The following is a 19,358-nucleotide window of genomic DNA, read 5'->3' as shown; positions in this document are numbered from 1 at the left end:
GAGGAAGAAGAAGGTGGCCTCGCCCCCTCCCAAGAGACTTCTAAGGGTCTGTCTCGCTCTGGTGAGACAGGTGGGTCTTCCGCTGGTCCTCCCTTTCCTCCGGGAACGGGACCTGTCTCTCCTTCCCCAGGAAGGAGGAAGACTGGGACTGTGGAGGTTCCAGCCACGGTCGTACCTCCGCTCCTGGCTCCAGAGATTCCACCTCTGGACTGGGAACCGTCTCAGCCGCTCGCCAGCAAGTGTCATCAAGTGTACGGTCCCTGCTGGTGAAAGTGCAGCCAGGGTCCAGACGGCTGAGCATGCTCACCGTCAGGACCCAGGCACAGAGGGGAGGGATGGTAAGAGTCGCTCAGGTGACTCTCGCCACACCGGCGATCGGTCGCGCAGCGATCGTCCGGTACCCAGGGTTGATGTGATGGTCCCACCAGACCTTTAATGAGTCGAGGCTGGGAAGAGGTCCTCCCGGTCACAAGGAACAGCTTCGACTGCTTTTGGGACCGTGGCGCATCGTGAAGATGGTGCTCGCTCTCACCGTGTTAGCAGATGCTACCAGTCACCTGACTGTCGATCCCATTTGTGTGATCAGATGGTCCGCACGGCTGGTAGCAGCTCCCCAGACGCACGAGACTAAGGCTACTGTCCTTGGTTCAGCGCTTCTCCACAGGGAGATCGCAGGTCTTCCTCACCTGTCCATTCAACCTCCTCGGGCTACACCAGGAGGAGAGAGGCGAACAGGAGTGACTGTGAGGAGTGCGCTTCTTACGGTCTGGCCATGCGAACCTATGAGCCTAGTTTGATCTTGGGACCGGACAGATCATACGCTCAAGTGGTTAGAGGAGACCATGAGGGGTCTGGTGAGGTTCTTCCTCCTGAAGGAAGAGTGTCTCGGGAGGTGATCGGCCTGGATGGATCTGATGGTCCATCGCCTCAGGACGCGATCACCCCTGAGATACAGAGGCCCTTTGCAGAGGTCATTGTGCTGATCCGTCAGCACAACAACCTTGGGGAAGGAGCGTTGGTTGCTCCCTCTGACCGTCCATTGAGTTTGGAGTCGTTATGGGGTCCTAAGAAGGAACCCAGAGCGACGGTGGGACTACCCCAGTGTTCCTTGGCCAACAGAGTGCTGGACCAAGTGAATGCCCTTGTTTCCGGACAAGCGGCTTCACTTAGGGCCAGCAGGTGGGAAAAACAGCTTTCCCCTCCTTTGCCTTGTCAGACCCATTGCTGACCAAGCAGGTTGATCTAGAGTTAGCCTGCCTAACTCCAGGAGTGCCTCTTCAACACCTGCTGTCAGAGAACCTCTGGTTCTCGCAGCAAGAGGCATCGTCCCTGGAATCCACTGCCATGGGAGCTTTCCAGGCTGTCTCCTGGCTGGATCTGTGGTCCCTCACAGTATCCAGAGTTGCAGCCCTCCTCGGGAGCTATAGTTCCTGGGAGACTGCGTTTGGGAGAGACTGCCAGTCTGGAGGTAGAGCCATCTCCTACCTAGGCCACCAGACGGCCAACCTGTGGGCCAACCTGGTTTTAAGGAGAAGGGACTTAGTCCTGACTCACATCACCAGGGCGCCCGGTCACGAGGTAAAGTTGGGTCTGCGGAATGGACCGTTGCTGGGTTCCTCCTCTCTCTTCCTTAGAGAGATGGTGGACGCTGTGGTGGAAAAGTGTAGAGCTGAGGACAGCCATCGCTTAGTATACCAGGCGGTTGCGAAGACTTCTGGGCAGTCTCATTCAACTGCGGCTATGCCTCGGAGCTTAGTTAGCACTTCTTCTGTTCCCCAGACTTCAGCACCGTCGAGGATGGCGCGATGAAAGACCTAGCCTTCCTTTTTCGCTTCAAGAGGTGAGCGTCGGCCCTCCTCTCAAGCCTCCTTCTCTCGTGGGAAGGGGGCTAAGTGAAAGGGGAAAAGAGGGAAACACTAGGGATGGCATTCCCCCCTCATCTACTGCAGGAAGTGGGTGGGTGCCTGGCGAGCCATTGGGCAACTTGGCAGCGCTACGGATCTGAGACTTGGGTAGTGGATGTCCTTCGGGGGGGATATCTACTTCCCTTCAAGTTGAGGCCACCCCTCACCTCACACCTGGTCCACCTTCAAACGTACGTCCGCGGTTCTGCCAGGGACGTAGCACTGTCAGAAGTACAGACCATGCTGAGCAAAAGAGCCGCGGAGATCGTGCGAGACCAGTCACAGGGGTTCTACAGCCGACTTTTCCTGGTGGAGAAGTCTACAGGGGCTGGAGACCGGTGATAGATCTCTCTCCCTTGAACCATTTCGTTCGCCAAACAAGGTTCACGATGGAAACGGCAGGCTAAGTGCTTGATTCCGTCAGGGAGAAAGATTTCCTGCTTTCAGTGGATCTGAAGAATGCGTATTTTCAAATACCCATCCATCAGTCCTCCAGGAAGTACCTTCTCTTTATCCTCGATGGGACGGTGTACCAATTCAGGGCACTTTTTTTCGGTCTCTCAACCGCTCCACAGGTGTTCACGTGAGTGTTCACTCGGGTGTTGGCTTGGGCCCATTCGGTCAGGATACGTCTGATGAGGTATCTCGATGATTGGCTGGTCCTGGCAAGCTCTCGCTCACAGTTGCTACAGGACAGAGATCGGTTCCTCGATTTCTGCCATGATCTGGGGATCGTGGTAAAATTCGAGAAGTCAGATCTCGAACCCAAGCAGAGGATAAATTAACTGGGCATGCTGATCGATACGGTAGCAGTACGAGTCTTCCCTGCAGACTTACGGATCATCAGGTTCATGGAAGCAGCTCGACAGTTCTTGTCACGACAGGAACAGTCAGCTCAGCAGTGGCAAGTTGTGATCGGTCACCTTTCGTTACTAGGGAAGCTAGTCCTTCACGGACGTCTTCACCTACAGTCTCTTCAATGGAGATTAAAGGATTGCTGGTCACAGGCACGGGATCCGCAATCCTACCTGGTTCCTCTCACGGAGGAAGTAAGGGAGGATCTGGCCTGGTGGCTAGACGACAGGAACCTCTTAACCTTAAACGCCGACTGGACGTATTTTACGTTGACATTTTTTGTCTCGGGTGCCGACTGGACGTATTTTACGTCGACATACAAAAGTTTTTTTAAAAATTCGCGGAAAAATACTTTTAGGCCTACCAGCCGAAAACTCTTGAATCACGCGCCTTGGGGGATGCTGGGAGTTCACGGATCAAGGTGTTGTTTTGTTTACAATCGTTACGCAGGCGTGCAAGCGCGAATTTCTTTCTTGCCGCACTAAAAAGTATCTGTGACACATCTCGGAAATTATTTCGTCACTTTGACATAATTTTTGTACCATTTTAAATTAGCCGTTACATGGAGTATTATATATGAAAATGTGCGCATTTCTATGTTAAATACAACAAAAAATACTCATGATTGTAGCTTTTATCAGTTTTGAGATATTTTCATATAAATAATGAAAGGTTGCCAAAATTTCAACCTTTGGTCAACTTTGAACTCTACCTTCAAAAAGAATGGTCGAAAAACGCAATTGTAAGCTAAAACTCTTATATTTTAGTAGTATTCAATCATTTACCTTAATTATGCAACTAATTGGAAGTCTAGCACAATATTTCGATTTATGGTGAATTTATGAAAAAACTTTTTCCTTACGTCCGCGCGGTAACTTCCGAAAAAAATCATACATGCGATTGTGGTAATGTTTGCACCATTTTAAAATTAGCTGTTACATAAAGTTTTATATATGGAAATGTGCGTAATTTCATGCACAATACATCTAAAACAACCCATGGTTGTAGCTTTTATCAATTTTGAAATATTTTCATATAAAAAAATGATAAGTGACAAATTTTCAACTTCGTCAACTTTGACTCTACGAAATGTTTGAAAACGCAATTGTAAGCTAAAACTCTTATATTCTAGTAATATTCAATCATTTACCTTCATTTTTGCAACAAATTGGAAGTCTCTAGCACAATATTTCGATTTATGGTGAATTTATGAAAAAAATAACATTTTCTTTACGTCCGCGCGGTTACTCTTCCGAAAAAATCATACGTGCGATTGTGGTAATGTTTGCACCATTTTAAATTAGCCGTTACATAAAGTTTTATATATGAAAATGTGCGCAATTTCATTTAGAATACAACCAAAAATAATTGAAGGTTGTATCTTTTCTCATTTTCAAAATATTTGCATATAAATCACGATAAATAGAAAAAAACCACGTTCAGTCAACTTTGACTCTACCGAAATGGTCGAAAAACGCAATTGTAAGCTAAAAATCTTACAGTGTAGTAATATTCAGTCATTTATCTTCATCTTGAAACAAATTCGAAGTCTCTAGCACAAATCTCCGAAATGCGTACGTCCCATTCTCGGAATATTTGCTCCATTTCATATTAGGCATTTCATAGAGTTTTATACATGAAAATGTGCGTAATTTCATGTAGAATAAAATGAAAAATATTTGAAGGTTGTAGCTTTTCTAATTTCCGAAATAATTGCATATAAAAAAAATTAAACAATTTGACATTCGGTCAATTTTAACTCGTCAGATACGGTCAAAAACTGCAATTGTAAGCTAATACTCTTACAGTATAGTAATATTCAATCATTTGTCTTCATTTTGAAAGAAATTAGAAGTCTCTAGGACAATATTTAGATTTATGGTGAATTTTTGAAAAAAATATTTGTTTACGTCCGCGCGTTACGAATTCATGCATTATTTGTGATAATATTTTCTCTGTTGCTTTTATCGTTTTACAATGTGTTATATACCAAAATGATCGCAATTAGTGTATATTACAACGAAAAAAAAAGTAACTTGTTACCTTTAACCGTTTTGCAACTTGTTACCTTTAACCGTTTTGCGCACAGCGCGATTTGAATACAATTATATAAGAAATTTCGTTTTTGCGCTATCATATATCACATTATTTATATATGATAATGATATTTTTTTTCATTTCTGATGGTTGCATACTAAACTTCAGGCAATGACAAAAAAAAGGAGCCAAAAATGAACTCTTAATCTTGAAAACTAAGCGCGCTGTGATTTTTTGAAAAAAATATTTTTTCCGCTTCCACGCTCACTCCGAAACACCTCCGGCACACGGGAGACAATTTTTATTTTACCGCTTCGGCGTTTAAGGGTTAATAGGACTGCCCCTGCGCACTCCCCCTCTGGAGATGCTTCTGTTCTTAGACGCATTGACTGAGGGTTGGGGTGCATACCTGGAAGAGTTGCTGGTTCCAGGAGTGTGGAACCATCACGACAAGCACCTTCGCATCAACTTCCTGTAACTCAAGGCAGCGTTTCTCGCACTCCAAGAATTCCAGATATGTTCCAGGCAAGAGGAATGTAGTGGCAGACAAGCTCAGCCACCAGAATCAGGTGATTGGGACAGAGTGGTCTCTTCACCCAGATGCGGCGGAAAGGCTGTTTGACCTGTGGGGCCGTCTAGTAGTGGATCTGTTCGCCACCCAGCACAACAGAAAACTTCAGGTTTTCTTCTCAGTTGTGCCGGACCCATGGGCAGCTGCAGAGGACACGTTCCAGCACCTGTGGGACAACCTTGTACTTTACTCCTTTCCCCCGTTCTGCCTGATTTGCAAGGTGATCAGCAGGGTGCTGGTCACCAGCAATCTTCGGATGATTCTGGTGGCAGCCAAATGGCCTCAGGCCATTTAGTATCCGGACCTGCTGGCTCTTCTCTTGAAGGCACCGCGAGAGATTCCTCCATGGCACAACCTGCTGTGTCAACTGCATGTAGAACGGTACCACCAGGCAGTACATTCCCTGTGTCTTCACGGCTGGCGGTTATCCCCCATCTCTTGCGAGCGAGAGGCTGTTCTCGTAGAGCAGCAACAGAGATGGCTGGATACCTCAGACAGTCTTCTGCTGCAGTATACCAGAGAAAGTGGTCCATCTTCTGTTGTTGGTGTCATAGATGGTCTCTCTCCACTCAGAGCCACTCTTCAGCAGGTAGCGGATTTCTTGATCTGTCTTCGCCGAGAGAAGCTCCTCTCCGTCTCAGCAGCAGTTAATGCCCCCCTTGTGACCAGGAACTTTGCTGTAGTGGGGGGGCTTGCGTGGTGCAATGAAGAATTGAGCAATGGTGGTGGGGTGATTTATTCACCCCGGTAGGTACTGCCATGCCACTAAGGTCAATTCAGAGCATCCTGACTAATCCTGGTACTCTGTATCACCTCCTCCTATTTTCACAATTTCTCTCCTTCCTCTGTCCGGATGGATTTTGTTGATGACCTCAGGATGAATTTGGACATGCTCTTACTGTTCTCTTGAGTTGAAGGAGGGTGGAGTGGGACGGCATGCCTCTTCACCCGTAGAACTGGAGTACCCAACGTGGTCGAGCGAGGGGAAACTTTTATGTCAAACCCTGCATTCGGTGCTGGCTCTGATCTCGATGGACTGATGACCCTCAAGGTACTGGATGTGGGGTGTATATCTAGGTTGTACCCCTAGGGTGCCCCAGTAAGGGAATTGCATCCTCTAAATGTGGCTCCATGGTGGGTATGGGGAAAACCTAGACGAGTTTGCTATATATCATTCTATGAGGAACTTAAAACCCCAAAATCCTGATGACCATTGCACGGAACCAGACATGGGAAGGACTATTCAGTCCAGTGTGGTTACACTGGCACCATATACTCCCCATCAGGGAGAAGAAATTTTGTAGGAAGAAAATCATTAGAAGAATCTGGAGATGTGTCCCTAATGAGTTTGATAAATATCTAACCATTACATTTGAGGATAAAGTTATGAATATTTTTGAAGTACATAGGGATATTGTAAAATGCTGTGGGAGGGAACCTAAGATATTGCCACATGGTAGAAATAAGCTTTTGGTAGAGACTAGATCAGTAGAAGAAAGTGAGAAATTGAAATCTCTGAGTTTACTGGGAGGAGTTCAGAGTGAATGTAAACCACACGATAACCTTCAATCATACCAAAGGAATTATATATGCTTCTCACCTTATGATTCATCGTGAAGAGGAACTGGAAGATGAACTTAAAGATCAGGGGGTATTGAAGGTGGAAAGACTGAAAAAGAAAGTAAACGGGGCATGGTGTCCTATGCCACAGTTATTATTAACCTTTAATTCTTCTAAGTTACCAAATTTTATTAAAGCAGCTTGGTACAGATATAAAGTGAAACAGTACGTGCCGAGACACCAGGAGTTGTTTTTACTGTCAGGAATATGGGCATATTATTGGGTCCTGTAGATCCAAGTTGCAAGGAAACCCTGCAATTTGTATAAATTGTGGAGAAGTTGAGCATGGTGATTGCCATGCTGAACCAAAATGCATTCATTGTGGGGAAGCACACCAGTCATCCTCGAACTCATGTGATGTTTTCCTTTTTGAGAAAGAAGTACAATATACTAGAGTCCTTGAGAAAGTTACTTTTGCAGAAGCCAGAAGAATAGTACTGAACAAATATATAAGACCAGGAGTATCTTTTGCAAGTGTTGCTGCAAATAGACAACATTGAGAAGGAGGAAAGTTAATTCGAATACTGCTTCAAATTCATTTAGAACAGGTGGAAAAACTCAAAAATCCCATGTAACAGAAAGTAGCAGCAAAAACAACTTGGGTAAAGCTCAAATTAAAATGTCTACGACTTCAATAGCATCAGCTTTGGCTGGTGCACCGGCCTCTTTGGAGGCAGCATCAGCTTTGGCTGGTGCACTGGCCTCTTCGGAGGCAGCATCAGCTTTGGCTGGTGCACCGGCCTCTTCGGAGGCAGCATCAGCTTTGGCTGGAGCACTGGCCTTTTTCGGAGGCAGCATCAGCTTTGTCTGGTGCACCGGCCTCTTTGAGCAGCATCAGCTTTGGCTGGGGCACCGGCCTCTTTGGAGGCAGCTTCAGCCTTGGCTGATGCATCAACCTCTTTGGAGGCAGCTTCAGCCTTGGCTGATGCATCAACCTCTTTGGAGGCAGCATCAGCTTTGGCTGGTGCATCAGTTTCTTTGGAAGCAGCATCAGTTTTGACTGGTGTAAGTAATTTGGAATTTACGTCTGTCCTTGCTGATGTGCATGCCTCTTTTGGGGAGTCGCCCTCCTTAGCTGATGCAATGGCTTCTTGGGAGCCTGGAACACCAGCTACGGAGGCAGCCAGCCAGGAACCAGAATTTGCTTCCTGTATGCAGGTAGCAATGCCAGTCCCAAAAAGAAGGAGGCTGAGGATGGAAGGCAGTCTCCCTCTAAGACAAAAAACAAAGTAGGATTCCCCACAAAAAAAAAAAAAAAATTCCTGGCAACCCTACAAAGACAAAATATCTTCAGATAGGCCCTATTATCAAGGCCTCTAAACTCAAGTAAATTCTTAAATTTCATACATTCAACTTACCTGTCAGATATATACATAGCTATCGACTCCGTCGTCCCGACGACAGAAATTCGAATTTCGCGGCACACGCTACAGGTAGGTCAGGTGATCTACCTGCCTGCCGCTGGGTGGCAGGACTAGGAACTATTCCCGTTTTCTAATCAGATTCTCTCTGTCGCTGGGAAGGTAAACATATGTTTGCTTTCCCTCCTGATTTGATTTTCGTGTTTCATCGCCATCGATCTTCCTGGGCCGCCGCTTTTACAGGGAAGTAACTGGAATCGGTGGGTTTGGGCATACGTTTTTAATAACTTTTTAATAACTTTTTAATAACTTTAATGAATTAACTTCGAAGTTTTCGAAGAATAGAGTATGTGTAACTACCGAAGTTTTCGGTAGACAATTACATAGTTTGCAAGAAAGGGAAATATAAATATTTATTCATTGATAAAGTGTAATAAATGTTAGAATTTGATTGAGGAAAATAAGGTAACTTCCTATTGGAGGAAGTCAGAAACATAGAACTAGATATGCTTTCTTTAGAAGCTTTAAATAGCCCTCGTTCTGACAAGCAGTTAGAATATTAACAGTACTAGTAGTGTTGTTTCCTCATCACTTCTTACTTCACAGAACTACAAATTCATTTGCAATTTGAAGATAAAGGAATGTAGCTCAAGATACGAGCTATTATAAGGTAAGAAGTGATTATAGTGTTCCCCATTGCAATAGAGGGTGCGTCTGATCGGCTCTGTCTCGCTCCCATGGGAACCTAGACCTCTTCTAAGCTCCCTGGCCCGGAGGAGAATGAATGTCGAAAGCCGTACGGAGGTTATGGAGAACCCCCACCGTTCAGGCGTCCCCTCGGCAGGTTCTGTAGAACGTCCCAGACTGCCAGGGATAGCCATTGGAAAGGCATCCTAATTCAATGTGTTCCCCTTTTTATTATCGTCTTGACGAATAAGGAGTAAAACATTCAACGGCGTAGATTAAATGAAGACGCAAGATAATCTCGTCTGGCTATCGGAAACCTCAGAAGAGACGGAGAAAGGAGAAGTATATGAAAATATATCTATTCTGAGAAGAACGAATTAGATATTAAAGAATATTTGTTGATCGAATGAATTATATGGATCTCGTTTAGTGAGTACACATATATATAACTTTTAAGCTTCTAGCTCCTTGGGCATGAAGCTCCGGTAACGAGGCTCAATGCGCCTAAAGCGTCTGAAACAAGGCGCAAAGCGCCTGAAACGAGGCGCAAAGCACCTGAAGGGCCTGAATATGGGCGCAAAGCGCCTGAAAGACTATGAACCAGGATCTTTATCGGAAATGGAAGTCTTCTCATTCAGAAGAAAGGGAGGGCTATGTCGAAAATGGAAGTATTGTCGAATTCTAAGCAAGAACAAATGTACAAGAGATCGGAACCTTCCGCACACAGGATCTTCCAGAAGGCGGAAGATTCCAGATTCGAATAACCTTCCAGACGTACAGATTACAGTACGTATAGTCATGCCTGTAGATTTCTATGAGGTACTACGTATTATTCTTTAAATAATAGATATGTTTTCTAATGCTAATACTAATGATGATGTTTACAGGCTAATGATTTCATTCTTACATATCAGCATTAAAATTTCAAATATGTTTTCATTCTAAATTTATGAAAAAAGGGATTTTGATAGTATACACCACTAAGATTTATGGTATTTTCATTTAGCGATCAGAATCAGAGAATATGACCTTTGTGGTTAGCCATTCTCAGTTTTTAAGTTCTGTTAAGGTTTGTTAGTAGGGATGCAATGTAAGATGTGATTGCTGGCTTTTGTGCAATTATATTGTCTTTCTCATGGGATAAAAAGGTATTGTCATCTGTTTGGTGAGTGGGTATAATATCAGGCAACACACAGTAAAAACAGAAGAGTTTTTCTGTGTTGAAAGTGATGATAACGGTTGCAGGTCCACAATAATGTAGCTGTGTTAAAGTTGATGGTTCTTTTTGAATATCAATAGCTTTTGAACCCTGCGCAAGGTTCATCCTTGAGAGGATGAACCTAGCTCAGGGTTCGAAAGCTATTGATATTCATGAAGAACCATCAACTTTGTAACCATATTATTGTGGACCTGCAACCAGAGGAGGTTTTGCAAGTGAATCTCCCTATTTTTGGATTTTGCCTATCAATGTCTCTTCTATTTCTGTTTTGATCTTCCCCCTTATCTTGCGTATCTGTAAGGTTTACATTTATTTTAAAAATTATTCATATACACGTATTGTGGTTGTATATTCTTGTGCTTTGCTTTCAAATTTTTTTTATCATTTACTTTGCAATCATTCTAATATATGTTAACTTTTCTAATTCTTTTATCATTTATGTTTTAATCTTTATAATATACATAGTATATTTACTTTTTGTTTTTATGCTTCTTTGACATCATTTTATCATCTTGAAGATACCTAAAGATTTTTTCTGTTGAGTTTATTTTAGTCTCTGTAGTGTAAATTTCAACTAAATTGGTGTATACTGTAAAGTTTGCATATAAATGAGAAATCTTTAGTGGTAAGAATAATTTACGTGATGAAGAAGAATTGGAGTTAAAAACAGTTTAACTAGGTCACTAAACAGAATTGTTTTGAAGGAGAGTTTTCTGGAAAATAATTTTTTCATCTTTCAGAACTTTTCTTTTACATCTACTTAGAAAAGCGCAAATTTATAAAGAAGAAATTTGATGTCGTGTTGGGAACTAACTTAAAGTAATTATCTTATGCAACTTTTCTTTCCAGGCCAAATAAGGAAGGACTTTCCCATAAGAAAAAGCGCAATACACTACTCACACCTGGGGAGATCAGTATTGAAGACTTGCCTCCTATAGAAAATTTAAAGATTACTGTTCCTGAAGATAAAATTCGGGTCATTGGATATGTTTTCAACATTGTTGAGCAGCAAGGTTGGTACCTAAATTCATACTTTTTAGTGGATAAAAGTAGGTAAACATTGAACCCCTTTACCAAGGGTAAAAGAAGCACACTTTCAGGTGCTAATCAATCAGCTCTATGAAGTATACACTTACTTTGCAAGGAAACTGTTTACCAGTTCGAAGCATTGGTTTAAAATAATCACCCTTCTCAAAGTAGAACGATAAGTAAATGGGCCCATGACAATCAGCGAAGGTATTTCAACAAATTTAAGGTCATATCTGTACAGCATGTATGAATCAGTTGTAAGACCCCCAATGTGAGCTGTTTGAAGAAAGATTAGAAGGCTTAGTGGTAAATGTGTCCTTTGTTTACCAATTTTAAAAGTTGTTGGTACTATGGCTAGTTATTCCTGTGAAGTTGCCAAGAAACCAAGCCAACGAAGCCAACGTGAAGTGTGTCTACCTCAAAAAATTATTCTGCTGAGTTTCAAGGAGTTTATGAATAGGAGAATGCTGTGGACCTCAGAGAAAGAAAGGCAAGGAAAAGCACAGTAAATGCATTACAGTACATTTGTGTCTGCTGTTTGATGCATCAATGTGTATGTGTGTGTGTCAGTGTATGGCTTTAAGTAGTCTTCACACTACCTTTGAAGTTAGGTGAGCAAAAGGTTATTTTTATTTAGGTAACTTAACAAGTAATTACATAGCTATAGTTTCAACTCTCACAGCAGCTTGAATTTCAAAATTCGTGGTAGTGCTTCAATTTTTTCTGCTTACGACTGACATGGTTGTGATCAGTCAGATTATTTTGAATTCAATCACCTCCAGTTGATAGTTTTTTTTTACCAATTCAAGGGGTATTTTTACTTTTGGTAGCCTCCAGCAAATTAGGACAGTGTTAGGTTTCCTTTAGAGACAGATTTTTTCACGGAAGACTATTTTTTCAAGGATTAAGACTTGGTAGTTTACCTGTTCACTTAGCATGCCAGACTCAAGTTTGACTAGTATTTGGTATTGCAGCACTTATGACACATACAATTTGCACGGACTGTAGGGGGCAAGTGTGTTTTGCTGGTTTGTCATGTAGTGAATGTAAAACCTGGGACCAGAATAAATTGAGGGTTTTGAACTCACATTTAGCTAAATTGGGAAGCGACAGAAAAAGGAGGGCGGCCTCTAGGACAGCTAGCAAGACCTTAGCTAGCCAGGATTCCTCTAAGTCTTCCAGTAATATTGATATCCCTGTTGTCTCTGTGCCATTATGTCCCCTATTCCCAGTTCTCAGTCTGTACTACCTGCTCCTTTACCTGGCTCCCACACTTCCAACCCTGATACCATTGCCAGTCTCAAATCAAAGATCAATCAAAAGTTTGGTTTGATAGTGAGCAGTATGGCCCCTTGGTTAGAGTTCTAATGAACAAAGTGTGTGAAAAAAGAGTCAGTGAAGTGTTGGTGGACGAGGTGGCTGCTTGTCCCTCCAATTCTCCTAGGCAAAGGTCAGTGTCATACTCCCCTAACCCCAGGAGGATTCATGCTGGCAGCCCAAGGGAGGTTGCATCCCAGGTTGTGACAGCCACCGAAAAGACGTCTATTTGTATGTGCATTGTCTTTCTTCTAGTTCGAAGATGTTCAGTCCTGAACAGAGGTGCTAGTTGTGATTTGCTGATGAATCACAGCCATTGAAAAGGTGCACAGTGGGTTTCCTCCGGTGCCATACAAGAAGGTCAGAGAACCTGAGTGCATCCTTCAAACCTCCTGTAGCTTCTGGGACAGCCCAGAACATTTTCCACTGGAGTATCTTGCTGTCGATCACCAGGTATTGGTTACCGAGCACTCTGCTTCTTCTCAAAAGCACCCACCATCTTACAAGCGACATTCTTCCTTAGAGCCCCAGCAGTGCCTGAATGTTCACCAGTGGCTTAGCACCCATTAGCACCCAAGCATTCAGTGAAACCTGAGCTCCCAGTAATGCCCAAACATCCAGTGGTGCCAGTTTTCAAACTCCCAATGTCAACCTCTATATATGAGGCACCTGCGCCTTTAGTTGTTGATCCGACATTGGCTCCCATCCAACGCCAACTGGATGACATTCTAGAACTCCTTAAGAAGGCTCCTGCTGCAATGAAGACTACACCTGACTTGTCCTTATCACCAATTTTGTCAGAAGTAGAAGAGAGGAGGTTGATCAAGGCTACTCCCTCTGCTTATGCAGCCCTATTGCAGTATTGCCATATTACTTCCCTACATTTTTCTCCCCAGTGGATCTGGTTTTGCCAGCATCCTCCTCCTTAATGAGTAATCTGCCTGGGGAATTTTCCAGGTTACCTAAGATGCTACTTTCTTCTTCGGCAAGGACAGCATTAAATAACATTGAAGGCTGGCTCTGTGAAAAGAGAGGGCAAGGGAAGACCTCTTTCAGTTTTCCTCCCTCCTGTTTATCGGTAGGATGTACTATTTGTCTTATGCAACAGGAGAAGCTCCTTCCATTGGTTTCGCTTCCTCCTCCCTGGTTCATTGACTCTTCTCGGAGATCGGCTTTTTCTCCAGCAAAGGTGATGTTCTCTTCTACGGAGCTTGATCACCTTCTCAGGAATGTTTTCAGGGTCTTTGAGGTCTTAAGTTTTCTTGATTGATTGGTGGAAGCCCTGGGGCAGAAAATCCAAGGCTACTTCTCTGTCATCAGAGTTTGCCTCGGACTTACTGAGTGTTCTCTCCTGCCCAGACGAGGGAGTCAGAGATGGCTTTCAGAAGTAGTTGCCCTCTCTCTTTGCCATGGGGATTCTCAAGATGAGGGAACTTAGGTGCATATACACCAGCAAAGGAGTCACTGCTGCACAGAAATTTGCTCACCTCTTCTCCCCCCTTGACAGGAATCATCTTTTCCTGTAGTCTACTGAGAACAAAATCGTGTCGGATATTCTGAAGTCGACGCAGGACCTTTTAGCCTAGTCAGTGAGACACCCTAAAGAGTTGCCTACTTTTAGCTCCAAGTCAGCCTCTCACCTTCAGCTTTATCCCTTTTGTGGTGGCAGACAAGGGGCAATCCATATGAGTATGCGATATTCCCAAGCACAGGTAATGAATTAACCGTACCTTAAGAGTTTCTTCACCTACGACTTACTACACGAAGAGTACTTCGACGGTTTCCATCGACGTCGAAACCGTCGAAGAAAATAACAGGACGTATAACTGCTTCTTGTGATATCCAGGAAGTCTCGCAGCATGAGAAAGCTTCATGTTCACATACCTGGGAATTCCAAACAACAAATTGAAAACAACCGGGGGCAAACTAAACCGGCTTTAAAAGGACGGAGTAAACCACGTCCTCACTTAAAGGCGGTAAGAAGATAACTGACGGGGTCACGAGTTAATGTTGGGTATGTGGGTGGCCCCACATGTCTCGTGACCAAGCACAGATGCCAATAGTCCCTTGCGCACACAATTATTTTAAACTTTACCGGTTTCCAGCTGGGGCTGAGTATTTATCCTAAAGTTAAGACCTCAGGTTTGTAAGTTATGAATAATACAAATTAGTTACAAATTTGTCATTTTTTGACTTTTAAGAAGACCTGTAAGTCTCCCTCACAGAAGTGAAGACTATCCTCTGTGCCCTGAAGTAGAAATGGCAGTAAAATTCCTTGCAAAATCTGTACTAGGTTTGCGCGGTACAGTCAACCCCCGGGTTCGTGGGGGATAGTTACCACAACCCCGCCCGAATACCTTAAATCCACCAATACTTGACACCCCTCTAAAAATACTTATAACTGCCTTTTTTGATAGTTCAGACACCAAAAGAAATGATAGTTCAAACACCAAAAGAAAAACTAAAAATACATATAGTATGTGATTATATATCAGTTTAATTAGAGTTGTTTCATTTTTATTGTTATTGTTATTTTCTACATTGTCAAAATGTGGTGGATGCCCAATGTATGGGAAGCATAGGGTAGATTGTAGGGGTGTCTCTTCATGTATTTAAGTTGTGTTGTTATGTCATAGGATGTGACGTCATATTAGACAAGATGGCGGCGGCGTCGGATGGAATGTAAACAATAACAGAGAGAGAGAGGAGGGCAGATGGAGTTGGTGTTTGGTTGTGTAGGAGAGAGCTTTCTGTCTGGTAGGAAATATTGGGCCGTAAGTCTTGTTATGGTGTTGTTCATGGTGGTATAGGGCGAAAAATGCAAAGTCATGAAAAAATTCATGGAGCTTCATATGGCAATAGAGAATACATATACAAAATATTTCATCAAAATTCCTCTTACTTTCGTAGTTACAGGGTAATTAGTTAACGTAACTCAATAAGCCTAAAACATTGATCCGTACAAGAAAATGCAATATTTCTTCTATTATCGTAAATTTTGATAATTATTGTCAAAGAAATTGGGAGAAATGGCATCTGTAGACATTTCCCGAGTCGAGAAGGGAGACTTCAGCTCAGCTACCAAGTCCGGTCATGATTCGGTGCGATCACAAACTTCAAGTAGAATACATGTTCGATTTCACCTCTGACATTCGCTTGCTTTTACGTATGTTTATGTATGTTTCGGCAAGAATTTCATCATGCCAATGAGGAAAAGACAAGGAAAACATCTCGCTAACATACAGACGAAGAAAAATCGCTCAAGTATTATTACAGAATATCATAATATACGTGTAGTTAGTGAAGAGAGAGGGGAGGGTTGCGTAGTAAGGAACGCCCCCGTATTGCCTGACAGCACGTCACACTGTGCCCAAGGCTACGATCTTTGAGCAAAGAGATCTTTATTTATGATAAATAACAAAGTTTTGGTTTTTCAATACCCAAAATGGTATATGAAATTCTTAATAATCATGATTTATTAAATTGTCTTTGTAAAAAGAGAGTACACCTTCGAGTTTCACCTCTGACATTCTATTGCATTTACGTTTGTTTATCTTTGTTTCTGCAAGAATTTCATCATGCCAAAGAGGAAAATACAAGGAAAACATCTCACTAACATACAGAAGAAGAAAATTCGCTGTAATAAGCCGAGTTAGTGAAGGGGAGAGAGAGAATTGCGTAGGAAGGAGTGCCCCATCTTGCCTCAAGCAGTGCCCCAGGCTACGATATATAATACACAAAAAAGAAATATACATTCATAATAATCATTGTTTATTAACATTGTCTTTATAGAAATACGAAGGAAAACTTTGAACGCCCGTATCTCAAAACTATACTTATTGACCTTCAAAATCTATCTTCTCACTTAGTTTTAAAGCTATAACATTGGAATTTGGTATATAACTCAGAAAGACATTATAGAACAATCAAATAGAGCCCTTTTTTCCAATTTTTGTTTCGTATTTTTTTTATAAATTTTTTTCTCCTGATTTATAGGGTTTATTTTTTTATGATATTGAAAAATTCATATCTAGCCAAAAAATGACTTTTAGAAAAAAAACTCCCCATTCGATTGGAGTTCTACATCAGGTCTATATGGTAGTAATCCCAGGTCTTAATATTGAATATCAGGGAGGAGATAGAATTTGAAAAATGGTTGCTTTGGGAATAAATCGCCCTGGCGTCACAAAACCGAAGGTCAGAGGCAAAAATCCAATGCGGTTTGGAGATGTCCCAAGTCACCTTATTAAGTGGTATGAATATCAAAGTCCTGTCCTTAAAAAATGGCATTAGCTGGCCGGCCCCCTTCAAGTCTGAAGCAGGAGTATACTTGGAATGAAGAATGTGATCATGTGGATAAATTGCACAATTGAGTTAATAAGGAAAGATGAGGCTAGGTAAATATATATGAATACGTATGTACCTGCGTATTTTAATGGTTTTATCATGAAAAATATATTTAGTTCAAACACTAAAACATCCCTCTAAAAATGCTTATACCTGAGTATTTTAATAGTTTATCATAAAGGATGTATTTAGTCACAAAAATATGAAAATACTGTAATTAGTCAATGTTTGTGAAAAATTCTTTGAATAGGTGAATTTTCCATGAATAATGCCATTAGTTGCTAAATGAACCATAATTTGGAGGTACATTTTTCATGTAAGTTATCATAGCTGTGGTAAAGATGCAGTTTATTGTATTTACAGATTTAGTAAATTAGATGAAGTAAAAGAGTGTTTTGTTCATGAAACTTACCTGTCAGATATATATATAGCTGTATTTTCTGAAGTCCGACAGAATTTTAAAAACTTCCGACACACGCAGTGGTCGGCCAGGTGGTTAGTACCCATTCCCGCCGCTGGGAGGCGGGTATCAGGAACCATTCCCATTTTCTATTCATAATTTTTCTGTCGCGGTGCTGGAAACACCTGTTTCCAGTATCTCCGTCTTAGATTTTGGAAACTTCATTGCCGCTAAGTATCCTAATTGTCTTTTAATTGATTTACTTGGATTTGTGGCTAGGCATACGCTATCTTAAATTGATTTGAATTTGATTCATTTTTGCATAAGATATCTGAATCTAGTTAGGCTAGTTTCAGAGGGTGTTGTCTGCAAAGATAGGGTGTGGCTACCGAAAGCTTCGGTAGATCCGCACTTGGTATGCACGAGGGGTATGAGTCTTGCTTCTTTGTTGAGATTTGTCATGTAAGGAGTGTGAGACTTTGTCTAATTCCGTAAGGAAGACGTATGATCGTATGTACCTCAATTAATCAGTAAACATGTCTAATTTGTTTTTTAGGGAAAAGTAAAACGTAAGATTCGTATGTAACGCAATTGAATCAGTCAAAAGTAAACAAAAGGGTCTGGGTTAGGAAACCTGCCTAACCTTCCTGGTAAGACTTTTTTTTTTGACCTAACCCACCTGTAGTCTGCCTTACGGGTTATGAATATGTCTGCGAGAGGTGATCGCTCTCCTTCATTGTTGTGAAGAGTGCTGCCTTCCTGTTATGTTTCTCATAAACCCTGTAATGTTGCCTTCGGGCCCTAAACAGTTTCTGTAGAGGTTATTGCCCTTTCTCTAATACTCTTTCGATTCGTATCTTAGAATCGAAAGTGCTTGCTTTAGAGAGCAATAGTGAAGTGGCTAAGTGCAATGACAGTGCCCCTTGTGTAGTGGAGGGTGCGTCAGATCGGCCTTATTTCGCCTCTAGGCCGGGACCTCTGCTTGACTCCCAGGACCCGGGGAGAGAGCATGTCGAAAGCCGAAGGAGGGTTACGAGGAACCCCCACCGATCTGACGTGCCTTCGGCAGTTTCTGATGAAAATCCCCAGACTGCCTAAGTGCGTGCACGTGCACGAATCCTGAAGGATTGCTTCTCGTCCTCCGAAGCGTCCTCCCCGCGCAGGGGTTGGAGCTTTCGGAAGGACTCGCGCCCTCTAAATAGAAGCTTTATAGAAGAGGACGCTTCACGTCCTCTCTCTCTCTCGTTATGCGTTCCAGTGAGAAGTAAGAAGGCGAACGTCGCCTTATCACGTGTACGTCTTTCCACCGAGAAATATGAAAAAGAAGTCTTAGTAGCAGGACGCTTTTGAGAGCGGACGTCCGAGCTTTGTTACTGTGAGAATAAGAAGGCGTTCCCTCGCCCCTCGTATTCTCACACGATCAACCCTTCTCCTGAGACTGTTTCGTGCAGTCGGATTTCTCTCGAGATGTATCTCGCTTGTTTTGACGCTGTCAGGAGCGTGACGCTTTTCTGCACGCTTCTTTTTGACGCTCGGCTTGGACGGACGTTCGGATGGACGCCAGGCACGCGCGGGTGCACGCCAAGCGCGCACCAGTGGACGCCGAGCGCACGCCAGTGGATACCGAGCGCCAGTGGACGCTGAGCGTGCTCGCTGCTCGCCAGTGGACGCCGAGCGCGCGCGCCAGCGCACGCCAGGTGTGTCGCCTGGCTGAACGTTTCTATTGAACTCTTCAAGCTCTTGTTTACGATTTGGGCCTCAAGAATTTTTACCTTTACCTTCGGTAATTTTTACCTCTACCTTCGGTGAAACCTTATACCTCACATGCAAAGAATGTGAAGTAAGCAGTGCTTCGGAGGAAGCTTAAAGTGAACAGACAACTTCGTCTTCGAAACCCAGCAAGACCTCGGGTTTCGTGAATTCAAGAGGTCTCTGTCAATATTATATTGCTTTTCGCAAAGGTGGATGGAGTTAAGGGAAGCTCAAGGGAAGATCTCGTTGAAGATCTCGT

The 19,358-nt window shown here is 42.9% G+C and overlaps 1 protein-coding gene across 1 annotated transcript in view; it reads left to right on the top strand.

Moving 5' to 3' along the window:
- LOC135218897 (H/ACA ribonucleoprotein complex non-core subunit NAF1-like) overlaps positions 1-19,358 on the top strand; it is a 101,325-nt gene that overhangs the window by 56,802 nt on the left and 25,165 nt on the right. Inside the window, exon 4 of the mRNA XM_064255342.1 lies at positions 11,104-11,267. Within this exon, the coding sequence (XP_064111412.1) occupies positions 11,104-11,267 (164 nt within the window). The remainder of the gene's footprint in view (positions 1-11,103; positions 11,268-19,358) is intronic.

The sequence above is a fragment of the Macrobrachium nipponense genome, chromosome 1 (genome assembly GCF_015104395.2).
Source record: "Macrobrachium nipponense isolate FS-2020 chromosome 1, ASM1510439v2, whole genome shotgun sequence".
In the NCBI taxonomy this organism is placed as follows: Eukaryota; Metazoa; Arthropoda; class Malacostraca; order Decapoda; family Palaemonidae; genus Macrobrachium; species Macrobrachium nipponense.
The sequence above is the reverse complement of the archived record's forward strand: the minus strand, read 5'-3'. Positions and strand labels throughout refer to the sequence as shown.